The following is a 27897-nucleotide window of genomic DNA, read 5'->3' as shown; positions in this document are numbered from 1 at the left end:
AATGGTGAGTGCTGTGAAGTGTGTAAACCTGGTGATTCACAGACCTGTACCCCTGGGGATAAAATATATGTTTATAAAAAATAAAAAATTTAAAAAAAAAAAAAGAATAAGAAAAAAATTAAATTAAAAAAAAATTAGCTTTGCAAGACTAAGGGATCATGGGGAAAAAGCCATGAATTCTATGTGTTGCTTTTCCCTAGCTCTGGAGTTCCGTAGTTCTTGTTGGTTATTGAACTTTGTCTTCTGATCTTCTGTGGGAGGGGCCTATTGCAGTGATTCTCAAATATCTTTCCAGAAGTGGAATTGCACCACCCTTGCCAAGGGACAGGCTAAGCAATCTGCTCAGGTTCATTCTTGGTACCTTTTGTTCCCTAAATGCTTTCTATATGGCTGTGAAGGATGGGAATGAAGATGGCCGCCTCCCAATCTCTGGTCCTAGAGGAGCCAAGAGCTTGGGTCCTCACTCCTCAGTGCACCCTCAGAGTAAAGCAGTCAATCCCTCCCTTCTCCCTGGTCTCCAGCCACACTCCTTGCTCCTCTGGCCTGTGACGGAGTGTTTCTATCTCTGGTGCATGATCCCATTTGGAGTCTCCAAACCCAGCAGATTCCTGCAGCGTGTTCCTGCATTACTCCTCTGTAGGAGGAAGGAGGGGTTATCTCCGGATCTGCCACAGTGGGGTTCCTGCTTGAAGAACAGTGGCCCAACTATGCCTTGGATCACAGTTGAAGGTACCTCCAAGCTGAGAGCCCCTCCTTGGCTTCCCTGCTCTGATACCTGAGCTCTGCCACACTCAGGCACCCCTGGTCTTTCTGTGACCCCGCAGATTCTGAGATCACACTGTCCCCGCGAGGGTTCCTCCCCTCACTTAACCTCTAGAGCAATGTACCTCAGTGGAGCAGACTTCTAAATGTTCTGATTTTTGTGCTCCACTGCTCTCTCACTTGCCAGGAGCCACCCCTCCCCCACTGTCTGTCTTCCCATATGTCGCCTTAGATTCACTTCTCCACATATCCTACCTTCCAGAAAGTGGTCGCTTTTCTATTCCTAGAAATGCTGCTCTTCTCTTCTATCTCCTATTGAGTTTGTAGGGATTCGGAATGGTTTGATAACTATATAGCTGAACTCCTGGGACCTAATGATATTTCAGTCTCCTACTCCTCCACCATCTTGCTTCCTCTCTGAATTTTAATATTTTTAAAGAGAGAGAGTGAGTGGGGAGAGGGTCAGAGAGAGATTGTCAGTCATACTACCTGCTGAGCATGGAGTCTGACTTGAGACTTGACCCCACAACCCATGAGATCATGATCAAGTGAACCATTCAGGTGCCCCAGAAAGGACATTTTTAAAATCTGTTTCAAATTTTTACACCAGGAGCATCTGGAATGTTGCAAAAGAGCTGGTGCTCCTTTCCAATACACTTCCTCCTGGGAAGTCACAGCGTAAAGGGAGATGTGAATTTACCAAGGGACCAAAGATACCTGTGATCTGAGTAAGACTCCCAACTCTGAAAGAAGGGCTCGAGAACTGGAATCATACAGTTCAGTGTTGAACTTTTCCTGGACCTGTTTGCCCAAAAATTTGAATAACATATGTGGTTTTCTACAGTTCACTTGCACTTTTTGTTAAAAGTCAAAATATAATTAAACCATGTTACCCAGCTTTTGTGCATAGGAAATAAGCCAGAGAAAGGCATGTTAAGCAGAGAATCAGTCTGAGGTGGGAAGTCGGAGTTGGGAAATTTTAGCAGTGCAGTTCCTGTTGCAAGCCAGAGGGGTGCAAATGATTCCATTTTTCAAATGATGTAAAAATGTACACCACTTGAAGTCTTGACAGCTCTAAGAAATTGGAGGCAGTCAGACCACAATACAGAAGAGAGAGGCAAGTTGTGTAAATATTGATCATTGTGGACCTTGGTCAAAGAAGCCAAGTAACACTGTTGATAAGAGATGTGTAGTATCACCTATTTGAACAAAAACCAGCCACTTCAGCATTTGAGCACTTGGAGTTCAACTTCAGACTACCATTCCATCTCAGCTCCATTAGGCATTTTAGAAGCCATGAGGCATTTTCTCTCACAACTGTGCCTGAGCTAGGGCACTGTAGCTACTGATTATATCTTGGCTGGGAAGAAAGTATGCTAGTTTCAAGTGTTGTTTTTGTTTTTTTTTGTTTTTTTCATTTAAAATTCAGCATAGTGAACATAACAGTGTTATATTAGTTTCTGTGTGTGATATACTGATTCCATTCTATGCATTACTCAGGGCTCACCCTAGTTCTCTCTCTCTCTTTCTCTCTCCCCCACCCTCTTTTTCTCCTTTCCTTATTTGTTTTGTTCTTAAATTCCTCTTATGAGTGAAATCATATGGTATTTGTCTTTCTCTGATTGACTTCATTTTGCATTATACTCTCTAGCTCCATCCATACTGTTGCAAATGGCAAAATTTTGTTTTCTTTTGGCTGAGTAATATTCAATTTTATATATACCATATCTCTTTTATCCATTCATCTATCAGTGGACACTTGGGCTGTTTCCATAGTTTGGGTATTGTAAATAATACTGCAATAAACATAGGAGTGCATATAACTTTTTGAATTAATGTTTTCATAGTCTTTGGATAAATATCCAGGAGTGTGATTACTGGATTTTATGGCAGTCCTGTTTTGATTTTTTTGAGGAATCTGCATACTGTTTTCCACAGTGGCTGCACCAATCTGCATTCCTACCAACAGTGTACAAGGGATTCCTTTTTCTCTACATCCTTGCCAACATTTGTTGTTTCTTGTATTTTTATTTTAGCCATTCTGACAGGTGTGAGATGTTACCTTATTATGGTTGTGATTGTGTTTCCCTGATATGAGTGATTTTGAGCATCTTTTCATGTGTCTATAGGCCATCTGGATGTCTTCTTTGGAGAAATGTCTGCTGCCCATTTTTATTTAGATTATTTGTATTTTTTTTTTTTTTTTTGGTGTCAAGTTGTATATATTCTTCATGTATTTTGGATACTAATCCTTTATTGGATTTTCATTTACAAATATCTTCTCCTATTCAGTAGGTTGTCTTTTAGTTTTATTGATTGTTTCTTTTGTTGTGAGGAGTTTTTATTTTGATGTAGTCCCAATAGTTCATTTTTGCTTTTCTTTCCCTTGCCTCAGGAGACATTTCTAGGAAAAGGTTGCTATGACCAATGTCAGAGAAATTACTACCTGTGCGCTCTATTAGGATTTTTATGATTTTAGATCTCAACTTTAGGTCCTTAATCCATTTTGAGTTTATTTTTGTGCATGGTATAAGAAAGTGGTCCAGCTTCATTCTTTTGCATATAACTGGACAGTTTTCTCAAGACCATTTGTATTTGTTGAGGAAACTTTTTTCCATTGCATATTCATACCTCCTTTGTTGAAGATTAGTTGACCATTACCATACTCTTTTGAATATTGCAGCTTTGTAAGTATAAATTGAAGTATGGAAATGTGATGCCTCTTGTTCTTTTGTTCTTTTTCAAGATGGCGTTGGCTACCAGGGTGTTTGGTGGTTCCATACACATTTCAGGATTGCTTTTTCCAGTTCTGTGAAAAATGCTGTTGATATTTTGATAGGGATTGCATTAAATCTATAAATTGCTTTGGATAATATAGACATTTTAACAATATTTAGTCTTTTAATCCATCGGCATGGAGTATCTTTCCATTTTTTTGTGTCATGTTCAATTATTTTCACCAATATTTTATAGTTTTCAGAATATGTGTCTTTTATTGGTTAAATTTATTCCTAGGTTATTTGGTTAAATTTATTCCTAGGTGTTTTATTATTTTTGGTGTAATTGTAGGATTATTATCTTAATTTCTCTTTCTGCTGTTTTATTATTAGTGTACAGAAATGCAAGATTTCTGTATATTGATTTTGTATCCTGCAAACTTGCTGAATTCATATCAGTTCTAGTGGTTTTTTGGTGGAGTCTTTAGGGTTTCTATATATAGCATCATCTCATCTTCAAATAGTGAAAGTTTTACTTCTTCCTTACCAATTTAGATACCTTTTGTTCCTTTATCTTCTCTTACAGCTGTTGAATAAAAGCGGTGGGAATGGACATCCTTATCTTGTTCTTGACCTGAGAGGAAAAGCTCTCAGTTTTTCCCTATTGAGGATGATGCTAGCTCTAGGTTTTTTATATATGGCCTTTATTATGTTGAGGTATGTTCCCTCTAAACCTACTTTGTTGATCGTTTTTATATGAGTATGTGTTTTACTTTTTTTCAGATGCTTTCTCTGCATCTCTTGGAAAGATCATATGGTTTTTATCTTTCCTCTTATTGATGTGATATATCACATTTGAACCACCCAAGAATCCCATGCATCCCAGTAATAAATCCCACTTGGTCATGGTAAATGATTTTTTTTTATGGCAAATGATTTTTTAAAAATTTCTTTATTTGAGAGAAAGAAAGAGAGCATGTGTGTGAGTAGGGGGAGGGACAGAGGAAGAGGGATAGACTCTCAAGCAGACTCTCCACTGAGCATGGAGTCTGACACAGGAGTCAGTCTCATGACCATGAGATCATGACCTGAGCCAAAACCAAGAGTCAGATGCTCAACAACTGAGCCACCCAGACACCCCAGGAAATGAAATTTTTTAAATGTACTGTTGGAATCAGTGTGCTAATATTTTGTTGAGAATTTTTGCATCTATGTTCATCAGAGATATTGACTTATAGTTCTCTTTTTTTTGTGGTGTCTTTGTTTGGCTTTAGTATCAGGATAATGCTGGCCTCATAGAATGTATTCAGAAGCTTTTCTTTCTAGTTCTTTCTTTTCTAGTTTTTGGAATATTCTTTGAGAAGAACAGATATTAACTCTTCTTTAAATGTTTGGTAGAATTCACCTATGAGGCTGTCTGGTCCTAGACTTTCATTTGTTGGATGTTGTTTTATTTTGAGGGAGAGAGAGGTAGGGGCAGAGGGAAAGGAAGAGAGAGAATCTTAAGCAGGCCATGGAGCCTGGTGTGGGGCTTGATCTCACAACCCTGAGATCATCACCTGAGCTGAAATCGAGTTGAACACTCAACCAACTGAGCCAACCAGTCCCTGGGAAGTTTTTTGATTATTGATTCAATTTCAGTGCTAGTAATCAATTTCAAATTTTCAATTTCTTCCTGATTCCATTTTGTTAGGTTATATGTTTCTAGGAATTTATCCACTTTTTCTAGGTTATCCAATTTGTTGCTATATGATTTTTCATAATATTCTCTTATAATCTTTCATATGTCTGTGGTGTCAATTGTTATTTCTACTCTTTCATTTCTGATTTTTTAAATTTGAGTCCTCTTTTTTCAAGAATCTCACAAAAGGTTTACCAGTTTTGTTGATATTTTCAAAGAACCAGCTTCTGGTTTCATTGATCTGTTCTTTTGGTTTTTTAATTTCTATTTTGCTTATTTCTGCCTTAAACTTTATTATTTCCTTCCTTCTCCTGGCTTTGGGTTTTGTTTATTTTTCTTTTTCTTGTGCCATTAAGTGTAAGGTTTAGCTACAATGCTTCTTGAGGTAGGCCAATAAAATTATAAAATTATTAAAATTATTAAATATTAATATTAATTATTAATAATTATTTAAATTATTAAAGTTATAAAATTCCCAATTAGAACAGCTTTTTTGTTGAATCTCAGAGATTTTGGACCATTCTGTTTCCATTTTTAGTTGCCTCCATGTATTTTTTAAATTTCCTCTTTGATTTCTTGGTTGAACCATTCATTGTGTGATAGTGTGTTATTTAATCTCCATGCATTTTTGCTTTTTCTAGATTTCTTCTTGTTATTGGTTTCTCATTTCATAGCATTGTGTTCAGAAAAGATGCATGGTATGACTTCTCTCTTTTTTAATTTGCTGAGACTTCTTTAGTGATTATATGTAATCCACTTGACAGAATGTTCCGTGTGCACTTGCAAGTACTATATGTTCTGCTATTTTAGTATAGAATGTTCTGAATAGATGTTAGATCCTGCTGGTTCAGTATGTCAATCAAAGTCACTATTGTTGATTTTCTATTTGGACCATCTGTCCATTCAGGTAAGTAGGGTGTTACAGTCACCTACTATTTTTTGTATTGCTATCAATTACTCCCTTTACATTTATTATTAATAATGTTATGTATTTGGGTGCTACGATGTTGGGTGGATAAATATTTACAACTCTTATATCATCTTGTTGGATTGCCCCTTAATGATTTTTCAGTGTCCTTCTTTGTCTTTTGTCACAGTCTCTGTTTTAAAGTCATTTTAGGACACCTCGGTGGCTCAGTCAGTTAAACTTCTGCCTTCAGCTCAGGTCATGATCTTAGGGTCTCACACTGGGCTCCCTGCTCCACAGGGAGTCTGTTTTATCCTCTGCCCTTCCTCCCACTCATTCTCTCTCTCCCTCAAATAAGTAAATAAAATCTTTAAAAAAATAAAATAAAGTAATTTTATCTGAAATAAGTATTGCTCCCTAGACTTTTTTTTTTTCAAATCCATTTGCATGATAAATGTTTCTTCATTTAATTCATTTCACTTCCTTCACTTTCAATCTGCTTGTGTTATTTAGGTCTGAAATGACTCTCTCATAGGCAGCATATATATGGGTCTTGCTTTTTCATTCATTCTGTCATCCTGTCTTTCAACTGCAGCATTTTGTCCATTTACATTCAAACTAATTATTGATATGTGTATTTATAGCCATTTTGCTACTCATTTTATGGTTGTTTTTGTAGTTCTTCTCTGTTCTTCTTTTCTCTTACTCTCTTCTCACATTTAGTTGGCTTTCTTTAGCAATAAGATTTCTTTCCCTTCATTCTTTGCATATCTATTACTGATTTTTGATTTGTGGTTACCATTCATTTTGTATATAATGTGTTCTATATATAACAGTCTATATTAAGTTGGTGGTTGTTCAAGTTTGAGCCCTTTCTTTTCTCTTTTCCCTGCCCTTACATTTTAGGTATATGGTGTCTTACTTTATATCCTTTTATTTTGTGAGTCCTTTGAATGATTTTTATAGATATATTTATTTTTATTGCTTTTTTGCTTCCTAGTTTTCTTACTATTACTTATGGTTTTTCCTTGCCAAGCAGAGAGTCCCCTTTAACATTTCTGGTAAGACTGGTTTAGTGGTCATGGATTCCTTTAATTTTTGTATGTTGGGGAAACATTCTCTCTCTTTCCATTCTGAATGGTAACCTTGCTGGATAGAGTATTTTTGGCTGCAGTTTTTTTTTTTTCTTTCAGCACTTTGAATATGTAGTGTCACTTTCTTCTGGACTACAGAGTTTCTGCTGAAAAATTAACTAATAGCCTTTTTGGTTTCCTTTGTATGTAACTGTTTTCTTATTTCTTGTTGGTCTTAGAATTCTCTCTTTACCACTACTTTTTGCGTGTTTTGGTGTCTTGGTGTGGACCTCCCTGAGTTGATTTTGTTGGGGGGTGGGTCCTTGTGCCTCCTGGGTTTAGATTTCTTTTTCCTTCCCCAGATTTGAGAATTTTTCAGTAATTATTTCTCCAAATAAGTTTTCTACCCCCCCTTCTTTCTCTTCTCCTTCTGAAAGCATTATGATGCAAATGTTATCACATTCGATAATGTTGTTGAGTTCCCTAAGTATGTTTTCATCTTGAAAAAATTTTTTTTCCTCTCAGCTATTGAACTTGATTTCATTACTCTGTCTTCCAGGTCAGTGATCCATTCTCTCTTTTCTCTAGTCTACTATTAACTCCATCTAGTGTGGTTTTAATTTCATTTATTGATTTCTTCATATATTTTCTTTTCTCTTTTGAAAAGGAGAGAGAGAAAGAGGGGAAGAGCAGAGGGGAATGGAGAGAGAGAGAATCTAAAGCAGGATCCACACCTAACTCAGAGACTGACACAGGCCTTGATGACCTGTGGTCATCAGATCATGACCTGACCTGAAATCAAGAGTTAGACCCTTAACCAACTGAGCCACCCAGGTGCCCCTCTGATGGGTTCTTTTATGTTTTCTATCTCTTTCCTAAGGGTTACACTGATGTCCTTTACCCTTTTCTCAAGTCCTTTGAGTGTCTTTATGACTATGACTTTAAATTCTCTATCAGGCATATTACTTACCTCCATTTTGCTTAGGTCTCTTGTGATTTTGTCCTCTAGGTTATAGAGGTAGTCATCCATATTTTCTTCCAATATTTGTATGTTATCATTTCTGATTCATTTTGGATTAATTATGGTATATGCTGTGAGGAATAAATCTCTATTTTTTCTATATGGCCACCCATTTTTTTAAATACTTCTTATTTTAAATGCAGTGGAAATTATTTCCTCCACTGATTTGAGATTCCTCTTCTATATAATACATTGACAAATGTAATCAAATATATTTCTATTTCCTATTCTGTTGGTCATCTTATCTATTTATGTGCCAGTATCATACTCTCTTACTTACGTTTTTACTTATAATTAGTATACTAGTATATAATATTTAAAATATTAGTACATTTCAATGTCTGGTAGAGCTAGCCTTCTTCATTACTCTTCTTTTCAGCATATTCCTGGCTTGTTTTTACTTCCTAACAGACATCACCAAAATGTCAAGCTGGAAAGAAAGACATTGCGATAATTTATTGTGATGTGTATACACACACATATAAAATAACTTAGAGAGAAAATGACACTTATAAGATATTACATCTTTATATCTATGAATATATGTCTCCATTGCTCATGTGTACAGGTGTGTTTTTTTGGAGTTCTTCATTATTTTACTCATAGGTTTTAGACATTTTCTGTTATATTTGTATTTAGGCTTTTAGCTTTCTTTTGGCTGTCTTCAATGGGGTCTTTTCTTAAATTATATTTTCTAACTTGTCTTTTTGTATACAAAGGGTTTTATTTCTATGGGATAATTTTATAACCTGTTCCATCATTAAATCTTTTATTTTATTTTTGCATTTTTTAGAGTTTTCAGGTATATAAAACCATACCATCTTTAAATAGATGTAGTTTTGCCTCTTGCTTTCCAATTCTTGTGTCTACTGTCTTATCTAATTACACTGGTTGTTAATAACCCCAATATAATGGTAAATAGGACTGAGGACAGTCTTCATCCTTATCATGTTTCTTACTTTGAAAGAAAAGCCTGTAGTGTTTCCTCCATTGAGTTTAATGGAGAAAATGAGAAAAATATAAATTGGTCTTTTATATTAGCCCACATACTTATATTTCTGGTGCTCTTCATTTCTTCCTATATAGATTCAACTTACTGTTTAAATAATTTCTTTTCAGCCTGAAGAACTTCACTTAGTATTTCTTATAAGGCAAGTCTTCTCTCAATGAATTCTCTCATTTATTGTTTATCTGGGAATTATTTTATTTCACCATTATGTCTGAAGAGTTGTTTTACTGGATATAGAATTCTTGGTTGACAGTTTTTTCTTTTAGCACTTTGAGTATAACATTTCACTACTTTCTGGCCTCTGTTGTTCAGATGGGAAGTCAAGTACTATTTGTACTGATGGTTCCTTGTATGTGATAAGTCATTTTTCTGTTGCTTCTTTCAAGATTTATCTTTTTCTTCGACTTTCATCAATTTTGCCTCAATGTATCTGGGTATGGATCTTTTTATATTTATCCTACTTGATGTCTGCTAAACTTCTTGAACATGTAGATTAAGGTTTTATGTCAAATTTGAATAATTTTGATGTTTTTCCCCCCAATATTTTTTCTACAACTTTCTCTTCTGTGTTTGTCATTACATATAGGTTGGTATGCTTGCTCTTTTTCCATGGGTCTCTGAATTTATTCTTTTTTAAAATCCTTTCTCCCCTCATTCTTCAGTCTGGATTGTGTCTATTAATCTATCTCCACTTTCAGTAATTCTTCCTTTTATCATTTCAAATATCATCCAAATTGAGCTCCATTAGTGATTTTTTCATTTCACTTATTGTATTCAACACCAGAATTTCCATCTGGACTTTTATATAATTTTGAATTTCTTATTTCTTCTATTCATTGACTTATTATTGTCACACTAATTCTTTAAATATGAGTTACTTTAGTTCTTTAAGCCCACTTATAATACCTGCTTTGAAGTCTTTTTCTGTTAAATCCAACATATGGGAATATTCAGACACCTGTTTATTGACTGCTTTCCTCCCTGATTCTGAATCACACTTTCCCATATTTTTGCAAGTCTGCTATTTTTTGTTCACTGAAATCCAGTCATGTAAAATGAAATATTATAGTAACTCAAGTTTATAATTTCTCCTATCATTGATGATAACATTCAGGAAAATACCAAGGACATTATTTTCACAAGCAAGAAGATGGATAAATCAAAAAAAAAAATCACCATTATATTTAATTATTCTCTGTATCAGTCAATTTTTTGAAGTCTAGAGCTCTACTAAGGGAAACTAAACCATAATCTATAAACTGGCAACCATACCACAGTAGCATTAGAAAACAAAGTCAGCTTGTCTCTAGAATCTTAGACCCCTTTTATTTCCTTTATTATTTCTGCATGAACAACCCCTTAAAAAGAAAATAATTTTATTGACTTAATCAAAGGAAATAGTTATGTATAGTTATAGTTAATCTACTAAGGATGTCTATAGCCCCTCAAAAAATAAATTTCCTAAGGATTAGGCCAGTTCTATTTTTTGTTTGCATTTTTATAGAGGCCATCTAGAAAAAGAAATAGTTGGCTCAAGAGAAGGTATCCCTTTGGAGGAACTGCCCTTTGTATCATCACTAGGAGATAAAAATGGTGGGAACTTCTTCGTAAGGCTGATTTAGCTCCAAAGCTTAGTGTAAATCTTGTGAGGCAATCAATACTCACATGAAGTATAAATGTTCTTTTATTATTGTCCAGAGTAACATCTTGACTTTTCATTGGAACCAAATTTATTTAGCAGAATATCTGTACAGTGGCCGTAAGAAATTGTGATGATCCTGAGACTGACTTATCTTTATTCTATGTGACACCAGATTTTGTGTGAAATTTCTAGAACTAGACCAGCTCCTCAACATTCTCTGGACCAAAAGTACCTGTATCAGAAAAGGTAAAATCCATCAACTTCAAAGGACACAAACCAACCTAACAATCTATGATTGGGGTCACCCTAATCTCTCTGTATCCATGGGCCAAGAGTCAAATGATGGTTCAGCTTCCTGGGATGAGGTATGGTCATTATTCTTATACCATCTGATGTTACTGTTAAAGTTGTGAAAGTTCTATAAGAGTTGCAGAAAATTTAAAGGATAATGTGTATTTCCTGTGTATGTGTATTTATAATGTGTATTTTAAATGTAAAAATATTCTATTCCTACAGAGTGGCAATGGGTTTTTTCTTCTATAAATAGATCTCTATGGACATAAACATGAGCCCAAGATAGGCAAGAAAAACATATATAGTGTATGTGTGTGTATATCTGCATTGTCTCATATATATCTTTTCCCACTTGTGTCTGTATTAAATGAGTGAGTAATTAATTTCAGTAAACATACTGAGCATTTACTACCTGCCAGTCACCATCACAGGCATTAGGGATACAAGGCTGAACAAAAATAGGAACAATTCCTTTGTCACTTATGGGATAGTAGGAGGATATAGACATTACATATATATTCACAATGATGAATGAATGCTTTAAACATAGTTTAGGTTATGAAGAGATTACTTTGAGCCATGACTAACAGAAATATCTGTACAGTAAGTTGTGAAATATATATTTCTCTTTTGAGAAAAAGTGATAAATATGTTTATAAACATATTTTTATCTGTTATTTCCTTAAGTCGTGCTCTAAAGAACATTCGCTAGCCTATCTTAATGTTCCTTGAAAAGGGGTGCTATGGTCCAATTGGTTTGGGAAATACTAGATATACATATTGCTTTGTAGCATATTAAGTTCTCTGGGGAAGTCCTTTAGCAAATAAACTTCTTTTATCTAATTGAATCCTACATTTCTCAAACTATGACTATGGCATTCTTCACTCTAACCATTTGAAATCCTAATAAATTGATGTTCCACAAACATGACTTATGTTTATTGAGTATGTACTTTGTATTAGATGTGGCACTGTTTCACCTGCATTGCCTCATTTAATTATTATCACAACTCTATGAGGTTAGGTATATTATTCCATACTACAGATGAAAAAGTTGAGACATGGAACTAACAAATGATTGCTTCAGTTCACAGAAACTAGGATATGCACATAGGTTGTCTAATAACATATTCTGTGCTCTTAGCAGCTGTGCTATTGTTTGGGAAATGTTGATTTAAATAAAACTATTTTTGTTATTTGTATATTAGGTGAGCAAGGTACCGTCTGTACCTTAAAAGGGCAGAATGTTGTTCCTGTGAGTTATAGATACATGACTGGGCAGTATCATACATTCCCTCCCCAACCCCAACCCCCAAGAGTTTGTATCTTTTAATCCCCATCATCTATTTGCTCATTTCCCCAACCCTCCCCTCTAGCAGCCACTGGTTGGTTCTCCATGTTTATGAGTCTGTTTCCCTTTCTTGTTGTTGTTTGCTTATTTTGTTTTTTAGACAAAAACAGATTATTAATTAGAATATTAGATATTTTTAAAAGTAGATTTCTGTTACTTCTGTATATATGTATATCATAAGATATGTATATGTAAGATATAAAGACCTGTATTAAATTTGATTCTTTCAAACTCATAGTAATTGTATTCAACTCATAGTGAAGAGAGCTGATGCTTATGTTAATCTTTGCTAAGTAGATTTCTTCAGGGCTGGCTTTGCTGGAGCAAATTTGCCTAATGAGGCCTTATCTTTATAAAGAACGAAAATTGTTTCTTAAAATTTAGGAACTACCTACTTAAGGCATACCTCTAAAATCAGTAATAGTCATTTCCTGTGCTAACAATGCAAATGGTTCTTCTCTGTCCCAACCTGTCCCTTTCCTCGTGACTCTTGACAGGACCCTATGACAGAGAAGATCTGAAGATCCTGCCTATGTTATTTAGGCCAGTGATCCTCAAAGTGTTATACCTGGGAACTTCTTGGAAATGCAAATTCTCGGGTCCCAGCCCAGCATCTGCTGAATCATAAACTCTCAGAGTAGGACCCAGCAGTCTGTCTTATAACAAGCCCTCCAAGTGATTCTCAGAATTAGAGATCTTGAGCCACTGCTTTAGAATATGTTTGTAAAGTTATCATAGATGTCTGATGATATCAAAGCAAGGATACCCATCTACTGAAGTTTTATGCGAAGGCATAAAGATATTTTAAAGGTTATTGGCTGGATAATCTAAATTTTCATTTGATTTTGTTCTTTAGTACAAATATTTGGGGTTTCAGATTTATAGAATATAATGAATCACCATTAAGGACATTTGTGTTAGTGATTTCAGAAGAAATGTAAAACAAACAAACGACCTAAATAGCACAGGAACGGCACGTAAAGATCAAGGGCACAGAAGCTTATAATAGAATGTCCTTACTCTAGGAGAAGGTAGTCTAAGACCAGAACAATTCAATTTCTTGGGAGTGAACTGGTAAAAGATGTGTGTTGTTCTGTTCATGTTTGTCTCTGCACTGCTTTACTTACCAATCCAGCCATCCTCAATGAGAATGCTCGTTCCAAAGGATTCATCATCGAAAGTCTGTGGCCAGTTTCCCTTTGTTGTTGTCAGTACATCTAATGGTGAAGCAATTATATTCTCCTAGTAACACGGTACAAGAGAGAAGTTGTCTTTGGCACAAATTACTTTGACAAAGGGAAAAAGAAAAACCCAAGTTTAGCTTTCTGTTGTTGCTTTCCCTAGTAGAAACCTTCTGGAGTCTGGCCCGGTCCTTTTCTGAGAAATGCCTTCCTCACCCACAGGCGTGAGGCTGGCAGCCATGTCTGGACAGTCTGATCCCACCTCCTATCTCGTGGGCAAAACCGATTGAACCAGAGGGATGCCTGAGCCCAGAAAGCACATCTGTGGCTTTCCTGAAGCAATCAGATCTCTGTCAGGACTTGCAGACTCAACTCCGTCTTGGGTTTGTGGGCTGAGAGGTCACTTCAGAGTTGGGATTTATATGGTCGTGTGTTTACTAAAGGAGAGAACACTGGACCGCGAAAGGAAATAGATACATGCAGCGGGAAACAGAAAGGAGAAAACACTTGGCCCCGATGAGACAGAGACAGAAACATCTTTGCTTCTCATCTTCCAGCTTCAAGTTGAGTTCTGCCTGAGTTCTACCTTTTCAATCTCTGAGATCCTTAGTGTCCTGCCAATACAACCTCCCCTTGGTTCTCACTGATTTGAGTGGGTTCTCTTCCCGGCAACCACACATTTCCTGATCAAGATAAAACATTTTTTACTCATGGACTCATCCCCCCAAAAATGTATGTGGGGAAAACTCAGCAACTATGTCATCATTTTCTGATCAGCAGTCTGTCTTTGTTAAAAAACCCCTGCATTCTCCAGCAGGGCAAATCCCACAAGCCTCGCAAAGCTCTGGTTTTCTTCAGAGACCTTACTGATTGTGACTAAAGCTCACAAAGTCGTTGCATTAGGGTTTGATTTCACCATCTGTGCTGCTGGAACTATATACACATTAAAATTTTAAATGCAATTTTTGATACAGAAAATCAGCCCTGAACTCTCCTGAAATGCACAAATTCCCTCTGGCAGTTTTGAGAGACCTGTTGGATTGTTTGTTTGCCTATAATCCTTATCTGTCAGTGAATATGTCTACATTTGCTGTAGAAAACCAGCAAAGATAGAGATAAGCAGCAGCAGCAGCAGCAGGAAATCGTAATGATTTCAATTGTTTTTGGGGAAAAGGGAGGTCAGTTCCAAAGGTATCCATATTATTTAGTGTTTACACTCCCACTGGTTGACACAGCATCCACCTTTTAAAATATTTACTTTTATTACTTTTGAAAATACATGTTGGCTACACAGGCTTTTTCAATCAGAGAATATTAAAGACAATGATCTCATTCCTCAGAGCTCCTGTTTATCATACAAAATCTTGACTCTGTTGAGACAAAGCCACCATCCACACTGAGAAGAAAAAAAAAAAAGGCATCAAGTATTTTAAACTGCTGGTTAGAAAACCATTTGACACATTATAAAATCCAGCGCACATTTTCAGGAAAGAAAAAAGGGTGCAAAACTCATACTATATCGTACTCAAAACGAAAGTGAGATACAGCTGACTTTGATCAGAGGTTGCAAATAATCCTTGCAATTGATCAGAGGTTGAAAATAATCCTCGCAAATTATGTACGCACGAGAAGATTGCAGGGGGGAACATGCAGTCATGGCTCCTTGTGTCCTTTTTACCCATTCCGTTGAGCTCTGACTTCTCAGGAATGACAACTGATGGGAAATTTGTTTGTCGAGATTACTAACGATGTTCTTTCCGTAGTCTTGCTTTTCTGCAGGGCAGCTGGCAGAGATATTTGTACAGAACAGCCTTTCACCCATTTCCAAGGAAGACTTCCAACGAATGAGTCCGGGAATCATCCAGCAGTTACTCAGCTGCTCCTGCCAGCTGCCTGAGGACCAAGCAGCAAAGCTGCCACCGACCACTCTGGAGAGTAAGTTGTGACTCGTCCCTGAGAAAGTGAGTGCACATAAGGCAGTGCACGTAATGTTGTGACCGTAGGATACATACTACATACCAGACGCTGCTCTCAGCATTTTACCTTTCTCAGCTCGCTCTATCCTCACAACACTATGAGCTAGATACTGTTATTATCCTCATTTTACAGATAAAGAAACAGGCACCTAGAAGTTAATTGACTTGACCAAGGACACACACTGGGGTCAGTGATGGAGTTGGATGTAAACCGGGTCAAGCTGGTCCCAGCACCCTCATTGTCAGCCACTGTGCTACATTACCTTTCATTGAATAGTTTCTATTTTGTATGTAAGTTACAGAAATTGATTTATTCTCTCTATATGACTCAGGCACGACCAACTTCAAAGTTCCTAGTTGAGAAGTGGCATGGTATAAGAGAAAGAACATGAGTGCTGGGATCAGAGATGCAAAGTTGAGTCCTGCCTTCTAGCCCCAGCAGCTCCATGATCTTAAGCCCTCTCTTTATCTCCCTGAGCCTTTTTCCCCCCTGCACAGTGGGAAAGCAGTGATATCACACAGCTTACCATCCTTTCACACATCATAACACACCTAAAAAACAAAGGCACGCTGGGGTAAACCAAGGAGCTCCTCTAGGGTAGAAGTGACCTTGGAGAGAGTTGCCAGCCTCCGGATCAGGCTGGCATCCCCAGGAAGTAAAGCCTAGGTATTTGCACTCACCTGTATCCCTCTGGATCACCGCAGTAAGTGAACGCCACGATAAGGCTTCCTAGGGTAGCTGTAAGTTTCAAATGGGGCAATGTGTACAAAAATGTGTTCTGCACCCGAAAGTCACTGTATATGTAAAAGAAAAAGAAATTGTAGTCCAAAACATCCATGATGGGTAGCAAAAATGTGACAGTTAACATATGCATGCTTTAAGTATTACCAGTGATCAGAGGGCCTTATGTAGACTTTTTTAGAGTGTTTTCTTTCTCTTTGAGATAGTCTTGCAATGCCCTTCAGGGGTGAACTGTCCAGCTACACACTTCTTTTTTTTTTTTTTTAAGATTTTATTTATTTATTTGACAGAGATCACAAGTAGGCAGAGAGGCAGGCAGATAGAGAGAGAGAGGAGGAAGCAGGCTCCCCGCTGAGCAGAGAGCCCGATGTGGGGCTCAATCCCAGGACCCTGAGATCATGACCTGAGCTGAAGGCAGAGGCTTTAACCCACTGAGCCACCCAGGCGTCCCCAGCTACACACTTCTAACACAGTGTGAATTTCACACCTTCAAGTGGCTCTTTGGAAGATTTTATGTGAACAAAAACCTGCCAGACCTAAATATCTAAGATTCCACATTCACCAAAAGGAAAAAAAAGCGAAATAAAGCTGAACAACAAAATAATTCAGCACCTGCTGGTCAGTGTTAGCTCGGAAATGGAGAGGGGGGATAGACCATGGAGATCTAGGAGCCTCCATGAGCATATTTACATGCCCACCCCTGGTCACCTTATCTGCTGCATAGGGACCACTGTGAAATAGCTTTGTGAACTGAAGACCTGTGAGAAATATTTCTTTCTAACGAACACCTAGACCCTTCTGCGGTATGGTCCTCCTGAGAACAATTCAGAGAAATCACACTGACTATAGAACCCAGAAAAGCATTACTGTGTTCAACTTGAACTGTTGCATTATGTAACTTAAGGGAAAGGTAAATGACAGAAAATATGGGCTGAAGACAGAGGCAGGGGGGAATATTAAGAAGAACAGGGTTTGTTGTGCTGGAATCTGACCCCTAAGCACCATCTGCATGTGGGGTTCCAGGAAAGTGTGTTACAGCCCCCCCTAAATCGGGTTTCAGACCTATTCAAGGGAGCTGCTCAAGAATGGCTAGGAATTTAATGATTAGGTCAAGTTCTATTGTAATGTTGGGAAACATTTCTATAGAACCTGTCTGCAGGCTGCCTGACTCCAGTCAAGATAGCCATGATATCTCTGTGAGGACCTGGGGTGATTAGCAGAGTCCCATGGCCACAAATGACAGATGTTAGGGTTTTCAGGCTGTCTTTGCCTCATGAGAGCAGGTGAAATCTGATTCACAGAAGACCAAAACAGATTTCTAAGCTCTCAAGTTAGAAAGGATCCTTTCTCCTCCCAGACCCCATTGTAGTTGTCCTCAGGACAAAGGGGAGAGGAATAGAAGAATCAAAGGACTGGGAACTTTGCCCTTTACCTGGGAAATGCCACATCCTAATTTATCCTTGTGAATGCTCAACATTTGCTGATCTTTTGTAGCCATCATAAAAATGTGGCAACTTTGAACTTTATTAGACATCCTTTGAATGTCTTTAATTATGTATTCAATGGGAAGAATGACATTCCCACATAAGGTCTATTTGTGGAAGAGTGAGATATGAATCTTGGTTATGTATCTCCAGGGATGTTTTTATAACATAGGTATTTTTGTTAAGTCAGAACAAAATAAAACCTCTGAGTGTATGACTGATCCAAACCATTTTCATCATTAAAAAAAAAATTTTTAATTGTGGTAAAAAACTGAAATTTGCCTCTTTGGAGAACAGTGTGGAGATTCCTCAAGAAATTAAAAATAGAACTTCCCTATGACCCTGCAATTGCACTTCTGGGTATTTACCCCAAAGATACAGATGTGGTGAAAAGAAGGGCCATCTGTACCCCACTGTTTATAGCAGCAATGGTCACCAAACTGTAGAAAGAACAAGATGCCCTTCAACGGACAAATGGATAAGGAAGATGTGGTCCATATACACTATGGAGTATTATGCCTCCATCAGAAAGGACGAATACCCAACTTTTGTAGCAACATGGACAGGACTGGAAGAGATTATGCTGAGTGAAATAAGTCAAGCAGAGAGAGTCAATTATCATATGGTTTCACTTATTTGTGGAGCACAACAAATAGCATGGAGGATATGGGGAGATGGAGAGGAGAAGGGAGTTGGGGTAAATTGGAAGGGGAGGTGAATCATGAGAGACTATGGACTCTGAAAAACAATCTGAGGGTTTTGAAAGGGCGGGGGGGTGAGAAGTTGGGGTACCAGGTGGTGGGCATTATAGAGGGCACAGATTGCATGGAGCACTGGGTGTGGTGCAAAAATAATGAATACTGTTGGGCTGAAAATAAATAAAAAATAAATTTAAAAAATAACCTTAAAAAAACCCCTGAAATTTGAGATGAAATTCAATCATTCTTAAATGTATAGCTCAGCAGGCAGTATTTTCACATTATTGTGCAATAAATTTCTAGAACTTTCTCATCTTGCAAAACTGTAACTCTGTATCCACTGAACAACAACTGTCTTATAGAGGTTCCCTAGAAGTGAAGGGTGGTGGTAAGAGGGGGAAAATTAAAATTTGGAAGTTTTTTGCTTCTTTTGAGTACACTGACAACACTTTTAATATTAGACTCCTGTATGATTTAGAACTTATAATTCAATAAAAGTCCTCTTAAAAACAAAGACTATTATCATGTTACCAGCTTGTACAAGAATGACAAGTACAGTAAAGTAGAAGACCAGAATATTTTCTATCTTAACAAATTTTAAGGCGGCAGTTTCTTAAAATCTACAATGGGTTTTAATTAATATGATAACTGAATTATTTAACTTCTTATCCATAGTCACTAAAGGAAATGATGGTTTAATTTTATAATTACCTTCCTTCATTGTTTACAATTTGCCGTGGCTTATTAGTAATTTCTAAATAAGTAGAAGACAGAGTATTTGCTCTGAATATTTGCCACCAAGGAAAACGGTGGCCTGGAAAACTCTTTATCCCCAAATCATTTATACAGTTGGCCCTTGAACAACACAGGTTTAAATGGCACAAATCCACTTATATGCAGATTTTTTAATACATATACAATACTGTACTGTAAATGTATTTTCTCTTATGATTCTATTTTCCTTTCTGTTTTTAATTTTTAAATACTCTCCATGCCCAGCATGGGGCTTGAACTCATGACCCTAGAATCAAGAGTCGTTCAACCAACCGAGCCAGCCAAGTGGCCCTCCCATTATTTTCTTAATGACATTTTCTCTTTTCTAACTTGACATTGTTCAGGGGTCAACTGGGCTTGACACTGAAAGCCATTTTTCCCTCTTTTCATCTTTTTATCTTTTCTTCTTTGTTTCTTTTCCCCTCATGCATATTTCCTTCTGTTTGAATAATCTTAAAAATTGTACTTCCTGAATATTTTTTGAAACTTTAGAAACCTATTTTTTGATAAATTTAGAGGTTATAAAAAATGATTGCAGTAATTTAAAATGTAGGCTGTCCAAATTTTTCTCCCAACCATTACACATTCATTGATCAGTTCTTACTAATGCAAGCACTCATTTTAGACCCTGAGAATAATAAGCACTTTGGACATTATAAATAATTTTGAGAACTTTGGGAAGAAAGTACTCACCTTGTACAGAAATCTAGGTCTTCAATGGCCCCTATTGAAGACACACATTTGAAGGCCACACATTGAACTGTGTGCTCCCTCTATAACTCTGCTTCCTTGACTTCAGAAGCTTTAAATGGGATTGGAAGGAAATCACGACCAGTGGATGGCAGCCGATGTTGTGGTTTAAAGTGAGAGAAGTTCATTTCTTTGGTGGCGGGAGGTAAGCTAGGTCCTGTAGTGATTTTAGTAAGGGGTAGTTGGGGTCACTTCAAAGCAACAAGGTTAATGGTATAAGTCTTTTCATCCTTTTCCTTAAAGATGAAGACCTTTTACACACTAGAATGTTCATATAACAATTCCATATCTCTACCTGCTGTATTGTAAGATGGGTTTTTCTGGAATTTTGCGGGTTGGGGCATCACTATGAGTGATGAACACTGACCCTTTTGCACTCTCTGTTTGGCTTAGAATATGGCTACAGCACAGCGGCCGTGGCCTTGCTCACGCTGGGTTCCATGCTCGGGACGACGCTGATTCTGTTCCACAGCTGTGAGGAGAACTACAGGCTGATTTTACAGCTGTTTGTGGGTCTGGCCGTCGGGACACTTTCTGGGGATGCTCTGCTCCATCTCATCCCTCAGGTAACTCTTTTCCATTCTCCATGGAGCGTTGCTAATTTCCATTTCCATTGAGTCACTGGCGGTGTCGATGCAAAATTTCACAGGGACTTGGCCAGTGTCTTCCTCGGGAGTAAGTATCATTACCCCAAAGCACTTATAGGGGAGAAGAGAGAACCAATCCTTAGACCCGCCACTAGTTACTCTTATTTTTGAAATAAACCAAAAAAAGTCATCGGAGGCAGATTCGTCTTAAGAGACATTCAGGAAGTATCCACTAATTATCTGTTAAATAAAAATGAATGGGCTGTAAGAGGTTTGTGCTGACTTTTCTCCAGTTGTCCCTAACACATCAGATCCTTTCTCTGCCTTCTCTGCTGCTCTTTTCCTGCCCCAGAAGATTGTGCTCCTCCGCTTCCTTGCAGGGTGAACTGTTGTTTGGATTCAGCCAATGGGAGGCGCAGCAGAAACGCCAGGGCAGGAGGAGAGAGTGGCAGGGGTACTTCTTCCCCATGCCTCCTGGCTCTGCACTTGCTCTAGAAGCAGCAGATTACCTACCATACTCCAGCTCCCGTGGGACGCCTCGCTTCCCCCCAACCCCACCTCCCCCTGAGCTGCAGAAACATGAGTTCCAACCTTCGCCCTTTCTGCTCTAGGAGTGAGAATGGATTCCCGGGGTTGCTCCGGGACACTTCATTATCCCTTGTTCCTCCCCTTACTGCCTGCATTTGTTGCACCATCAATAAGCTGTCTTCATTTGAACCATCACAATGAATTTTTTTTTTTTTTTGCCTAATAATATTTATATTTTCCTTAAGCAAAATATAAGTACCAAGAAGCTGGCTCTTTGCTGAATTCTTCTGAGGCTCTTTATTTGTTCATAAATGACAGGGCAAAGACCCGAGATGCAAGAGTTAAGGCAGAAGGGGCTCAAGATGAGGTTATTTCTTCCCTCTGAAATCTCTTGGGATGGATAATGATGGGCAAATGAGCCCCCCTCTTGCAAAGCCGGAGATGTTAAAAATTTCCACAGGCCTCTGGCAATTTCCTACAGGGTCACTCTTATTGCTCAGAGGCTCAAAAATGATTAGATGTTCTGAAAAATCACAAAGTGAGCCTTGGAAAATGAAACAAACCATTATTTGTTTTAATTTCCCTTGTAATCTAATTTTCTGGAAATATTTCAGGGCTTATTGGCTGGAGGCAGTGGCCGAGGCCTTTTCCTAGGTCCCTTTAGTCATTGCAGAGCTACTTACTGCCCAGGATTCTGCAAAAACAGCAAAAGCTTCCTGTCCCTCCCCCAAAGGGGGATGGGGCTCCTGACAGCAGACGTGGACTTAGGCAGATTGGGGGGCAGTGTGTCAGCTGGTACTGCAGAGACATGTTCCAGAGAAGAGCTTAAAAGATCAGCTAGGTCCCCTGAAGATTGGAAGGCAACTGTTTTATTTGAGAGAAGACCCATGGATAAAGGTTACTGAGGAACGGAAGGAGAAGATGCAGTACAAGTGTTTGGGAAGCTAGAAAAATCAGTGGCCGCACAGAAACAAGAAAAACACACTACTGTTATGATTTCCTCTTCTCAGCTAGCAAAATGCATTCAACTTAAAGGTCTATATTTTATTCTGAGCTTGTGGGGTTTTCTTCTGTTTTGTTCTGTAACCTTGCCATGTCCATTATTTTAGGAAATAACATCATCATCAATATGAGATGAGTATCCTTTAATATCTTTACCAGAGGGAAAGGTTGAATAACATATACTGGTTTCTAGTTATGTTCATAAACTCAGTGTATATACTCGGATACATATGCACGCTTACACATGTACTCCTATGCATATGTGCGTACACACCTACACATGCACAAGTATGTATGAACACATATATGTACAGTATGTGTGCATGGAATTTCTTTTTCCTTTTCTTACTTTGGTGGTCAGTAACATCCCAAATGTAGAAAACACTGAGCTGTTTCCCAAACTGCCTTCTCCTTGGGAGGGAATATGATACATACTGATTTACCAACTCACAAGAAATCATGAGGTCAACCAATGGGATGAGTCAACTAGAAGAAAATTCCCAATGTGTTTCTTGTATCCTTTTGTTTCCCAGAAAGCTGACAGTATTGCCGGGTATATAGGGTACACTTCGTGGAAGAAGCCACTCAGGCAGATTTCTCATTTATCTGAATATTTCTTAGATTTTCTTTAATTGCAGTGGGCATGGGGGAATAAACCTTGGATGAAATATATCTTTCTCTTTCTTTGGGATATAAAATACATCAATCTGTTATAAAGACTTGCTGGGCAAATAGATATGGATTGAACTCTGGGAGAGGGGACTGGGAATATATGAAATTTTGGTTCTCCCTTCTTTTCTCTTGTACACATGTTGTTTGACCCTGAATAAATCAGATAGTGGACGTACGCATACAGCCAAGAACAGACTGGGCTTTGAATGATTCCAGCAGTTTCATGGGGTTCCCCAGAAGGAAAGGTGAATATATTTAATACTGGACCTATTAAGTAATATTTAAGTCATCAAAAGTTATTTCTTTGTGTCTCCCCCCCACCCCCTTGTTTTAATAAAGGTTCTTGGTTTACATAAGCAGGAAGGCTCAGAGCTTGGACATTTCCATGAAAGCAAAGGGCATCTTTGGAAACTGTTAGGATTAATTGGAGGCATTTATGGATTTTTCTTGATAGAAAAATGTTTCATTCTTCTGATATCACCAAATACTGAGGTATATTTTAAATTTTATTTATCTTTTGCTTTAGAGCTTCATAATACTCATCGTTTATTTCAAAAGTCCTTATTGAAATGTAATTGACATCTTCATGAGGTTCTCTAGGTAAGGGTCGGGGCTCTAATTTCCACAATTCACAGATTATTCTGACTGGCAGCTTTCCTGTAATTATGGTTATTAATATTTTTAAACATCCACTGCTGGCCTGTTAAGGTACTTGTTAAAACCCGCTATTTGACCTTTGTAGCTAGTTCAGAAACAGGAGACTATTTCATGTCTGGGAATGAAGGGACCCAAAGGCCTAGCTGCTAATCAGCATTTGGATGTCTTTCCTAACCCAAAACAAATAAACATGCAGACAAAAACTTAGAAAATTCACAAAATTACCCATCATTTTCTATCCTTTAAAAGCATTTAAAATTATAACAACAAGAAGCTCAGAAATGGGATTTGTGGCAGATCATCCTTTTTTTTTTTTTTTCAGCTGAATAATTGCATCCATTGTGTCTGTATTTGATCAGTTTCTGCATCTGTGATGAAACACAAAATGCAGTATGGTTTTTTAATGGATTCGTTTTGCTCTTACACATTATCCCATCAGCCAATAGATTAACTGGTGTGATGGTTAAAAAGGTAAATGTGTGCAAACAGCTCTAGGAGACTAAAATAAAGCAAATTCTCTTTACAAGGTCCTGGGCCTCTATTGTCCTATGTGGTTTTCCACTTATTTTCTGGCCTTCTCCTTGTTCACATAATTTATAACGTCTCTTCAGTCTTTTAAAATATCAAACACTTGTTTATTATTATCCCTACATTTATCTGAGATTCAGATTCTGTGCATCAAAAAATAAGATGGTTTTATGGGTGAACAGAGAGATGATGGATGGTAACACGCTTACAGTCTGATGTTAAGGATCTTGCGAGTGAGTTTCTGAGCGATCACATTACGGTTCTTTCAGCTTTTTTATTTGAAATTATCACCGTAAATAAAATACTGTTGAAATGGTATTTTTTTTTTAATGAAGCAGGGTTTTTCTTTGTCCTGGAGCCCAAGCGAAGATGCTATAATAATTCAGAAATTAGGAATACTAGCTTTGATCACAGTCCCGACCCTTGTATGTTCAACAACTTTACCTCCACAGAAGGGATTCTCATCTCAATAAGCACAAAAGACAATAATAGATCCTCTTTGTCCACAACAGATTAGCATTGTCAGCTTGGGAAAATTAAATGACAAAGTCAACATATTAACCTGTGTGTAATGATTAGAAATTTAACCAGGATAGAAATGAGTGCAATAAACTCTGGCCATCCAAAAATGTCTAGAACTTATTCAGATTGTCCTTAGACCTGCCAGGGAACTTAAAATGAGTTTTAAGAACAGAATTTCAAGGCACCTGGGTGGCTCAGTGAGTTAAAGCCTCTGCCTTCGGCTCAGGTCATGATCCCAGGGTCCTGGGATGGAGTCCCACATCGGGCTCTCTGCTCGGTGGGGAGCCTGCTCCCCACTGACCCTGCCGCCCCTCTGCCTACTTGTGATCTTTGTCTGTCAAATAAATAAATAAAATATTTTTTTAAAAAAAAGAACAGAATTTCAAGATTCACTATATTGAGTAAAATAAAGATGAATGCAAATGTTTCAGAAGATAACAGTGCTTTAGTGGATGAATACATTTCTGAAGATATTAATTTCATAGTTACGGTGTAATATAGTTTCAGTTATCATCATTTGGTATCCCCATCAGAAAGAAAGCAAAATTTAATTTTGTAGTAAATATGATTTTGGGGTAAATTCAAAAGACAATATAAAAATTACCACCACTCAATTTTAATATCATAACTAGACATTTAAAGTTTCATTCTTAAGGCATTTGGAATATGAATGATGTTTCAGAGCAGTCCTGTGCTTCTCCAAGATGAGACATTTTAGCAAGTATTTTTCAGGATGAAATTCTCTTAGTGCTTTTTTTTTTTTTAAGATTTTTTTTATTTATTTGACAGACAGACAGAGATCACAAGTAGGCAGAGAGGCAGGCAGAGAGTGGAGGAAGCAGGCTCCCTGCAGAGCAGAGAGCCCGATGTGGGGCTTGATCCCAGGACCCTGAAATCATGACCTGAGTCCAAGGCAGAGGCTTTAACCCATGGAGCCACCCAGGTGCCTGTTCCGCGCGCGCGCCACCTACCACTTTGGCCGATAAGCGCAGTATTAAATAGAACCATGAAACTGACAGAGGCTGACCTGTGTTCTTCTGGCTTCAGCACTAATTTTAAACCATCCTCATCCAGCAGGGCGTGTCGTTGGTTAATGGGCATGTGGGACATTCCCACCATCTTTCACTCAACTCTGAATTAAGTGACCAGTCAGGCAGAGGCAAATCTGCTTCAACTATCCAGTTGGTAGGTTACTGATCTGAGTTACCTTCTTTCCTCTATTCTTTGATGAACAGCCAAAAATCAGTAGGATAGATAATCAAATTCACTCCTGATTTGCCTTTCTTAACCATGATATGTAGCTTGGAAAACTTTGCTAAGCACCTAAAAGCTGTTTTAAAGAGGAAAAAGCCTTTCCACAAATTCAAATCCTTGCTATATATACCACTCTGAAACACATACGATCAGATGGACATAATATGTATCACAATCATTTTGTTTACAAGTTTTCATAAACAAGTTGACCTTAAGGTTTTCCATCCTGAGTCATCCTTATCCATGACTAGATGGGGCCAAATAAATGTTGAACAAGGAATTAGAGCATCTAAGAGTGGGGTGATCATTTTATATTGCAGTGAAGAACGAATTCTGTCCCCGAAGATGTTTTATAGTAAGTGGTTTCTGTTACATTGAGTTTTCCAGGATAAATATTCCAGGAGAAACTTCAAAATACAACCTCCAATTGGGTTTAAAACAATGTTCCCACTCTCATTCTTAAAGTAACAAGAAAAGGGACAGGAAAAAATATGACCATGGCCTTGGGGGAAGTGTTTATAGTTCAAGGATAGATTCCTAACCTAGAGATAAGGGTGCCGAACCTGAGACATTGCTACAGCAAAGGAAAGCCTGCCGGGGAGATTACGAATCTAAAGCTAACTCAAAGATGAACGAAACCATCCCCTTAAACAAGCAATTTTTAAAAGCCTTATTATGTTTATTGTGTAGATATGTCACAGGTGGCTTGGGAGAAGGTAATTTCAGGCTGAGGTTAGTTTTAAAATCACTTTCAGGCTGACTTTATTCCTTCTGTTTCAGTGAAGGGTTTCAGAATTCCAAGATGCATTTGAGCAAATCTCTGATGCTAACTTAGTGAGTTTTAAACTCTTTAAATAAGCTTGCGCACTAAGAAGATATTCCTTTTGTTATTTTAGCTGCAGGATCGCCCTTAAGTGAATAAAAATAGTATGAGCTTTTAGGATTGTTTGGTTCAATTTCCCAGTTTTTCAGGAAGGAGGGGAGCTCATAATTCTCACCAACCAAGGAGTCCTGGATGCTTGCCTCTAAATTCCTTTACACAGTATATGGCTTTTGGGGGGAAAAAAATTCTAGAATAAATATTTGAACTCCTGTCTTTTAGTAGAACTATAGAACTTTTTAATTTTAATCTAGCTTTCGATACAATGTTAAAAAAATCGTATTGTTTTCTTGTTCACTCTTACCCTATGTCCTTTGGGTCCTACCTTACTTCTCAGCCACTTACCCAAAAATAGTCCATTACTGCATCTTTTGAGTAGCTGCTACTGTTCTAATATGTGACATACAAGTTTACATTCTCTGTTTCACATTTTTCAAAAAGATGCTTATGCCTTACATTAAATTTGTCTGAAAGTTTTTTGGAAGTTTATTTAGGTAATCTCTACACTCAACATGGGGCATGAATTCACGACCCCAAGATGGAGAGTCGCATACTCTTCTAATTAAACCAGCCAGGTGCCTTTGAAAGGACGTGGTCAATAGGCAGATGCAGGTTTCCCTCACTATCCAAAAAAAAAGAACATTCCTATGAAAACTTTTGTAAGTCAAAATGGTATAAAGAAGCAATTATCATTAATTTACATGGAAGAATGTGTGAGCATTTCCAGACACAAAAAATAACAACCTCTATTGGGACCTTTTGACACCTTAGGACTCATTTTGCTAACAGGTGTGCACAATAAATCGAGTTAAATCACTTAACTCTTTTACAGATACAGGTCAAAGGTCTGGTAGCTTGATGCTGAGAGACTGAGTGCAGTTCCCAGGAAAAGCGCTTGGTGGCGCCGCTCAAGGCTGGGGTGCGTGCTGCCGCTTTCGCTTTGCCACGAAACGGATGCCGAAGGCCATTGGTGCTTTTGACTTTTCTCTGTAAAAGCAAAAAATCCCCTTCTGATTTCTGTCAGTTCGTGAAAACAGGTCCTAGTGTAGGTTTTTCGTAAATGCAAAAGGGGTGTAACATGAGCTTAAGAAAAATACTATGAGAAATATTACGAAAAATATTCTTTCACATCATAGAATGAGAAATTCAAGGCCCTGGGAAGGGAAATGACTTGGCCGAAATTGATCCATGAGTCAATCTCTAAA

General features: G+C 37.7%; 1 protein-coding gene across 5 annotated transcripts in view; it reads left to right on the top strand.

The window, feature by feature from the left end:
- The window catches only part of SLC39A12 (solute carrier family 39 member 12), a 90355-nt gene that overhangs the window by 30232 nt on the left and 32226 nt on the right, over positions 1-27897 (top strand). For 3 of the 5 annotated variants that reach the window (XM_059405010.1, XM_059405011.1, XM_059405012.1), the window contains 4 exons: positions 11005-11177; positions 15402-15573; positions 20456-20628; positions 23191-23343. In XM_059405010.1, the coding sequence (XP_059260993.1) occupies positions 11005-11177; positions 15402-15573; positions 20456-20628; positions 23191-23343 (671 nt within the window). Of the gene's footprint in view, positions 1-11004; positions 11178-15401; positions 15574-20455; positions 20629-23190; positions 23344-25632; positions 25744-27897 lie in introns of all 5 variants that reach the window. The other 2 variants (XM_059405014.1, XM_059405013.1) reach the window with 2 other exon arrangements.

This window comes from Mustela nigripes, chromosome 6 (genome assembly GCF_022355385.1).
Source record: "Mustela nigripes isolate SB6536 chromosome 6, MUSNIG.SB6536, whole genome shotgun sequence".
Classification (NCBI taxonomy): Eukaryota; Metazoa; Chordata; class Mammalia; order Carnivora; family Mustelidae; genus Mustela; species Mustela nigripes.
The sequence above is the reverse complement of the archived record's forward strand: the minus strand, read 5'-3'. Positions and strand labels throughout refer to the sequence as shown.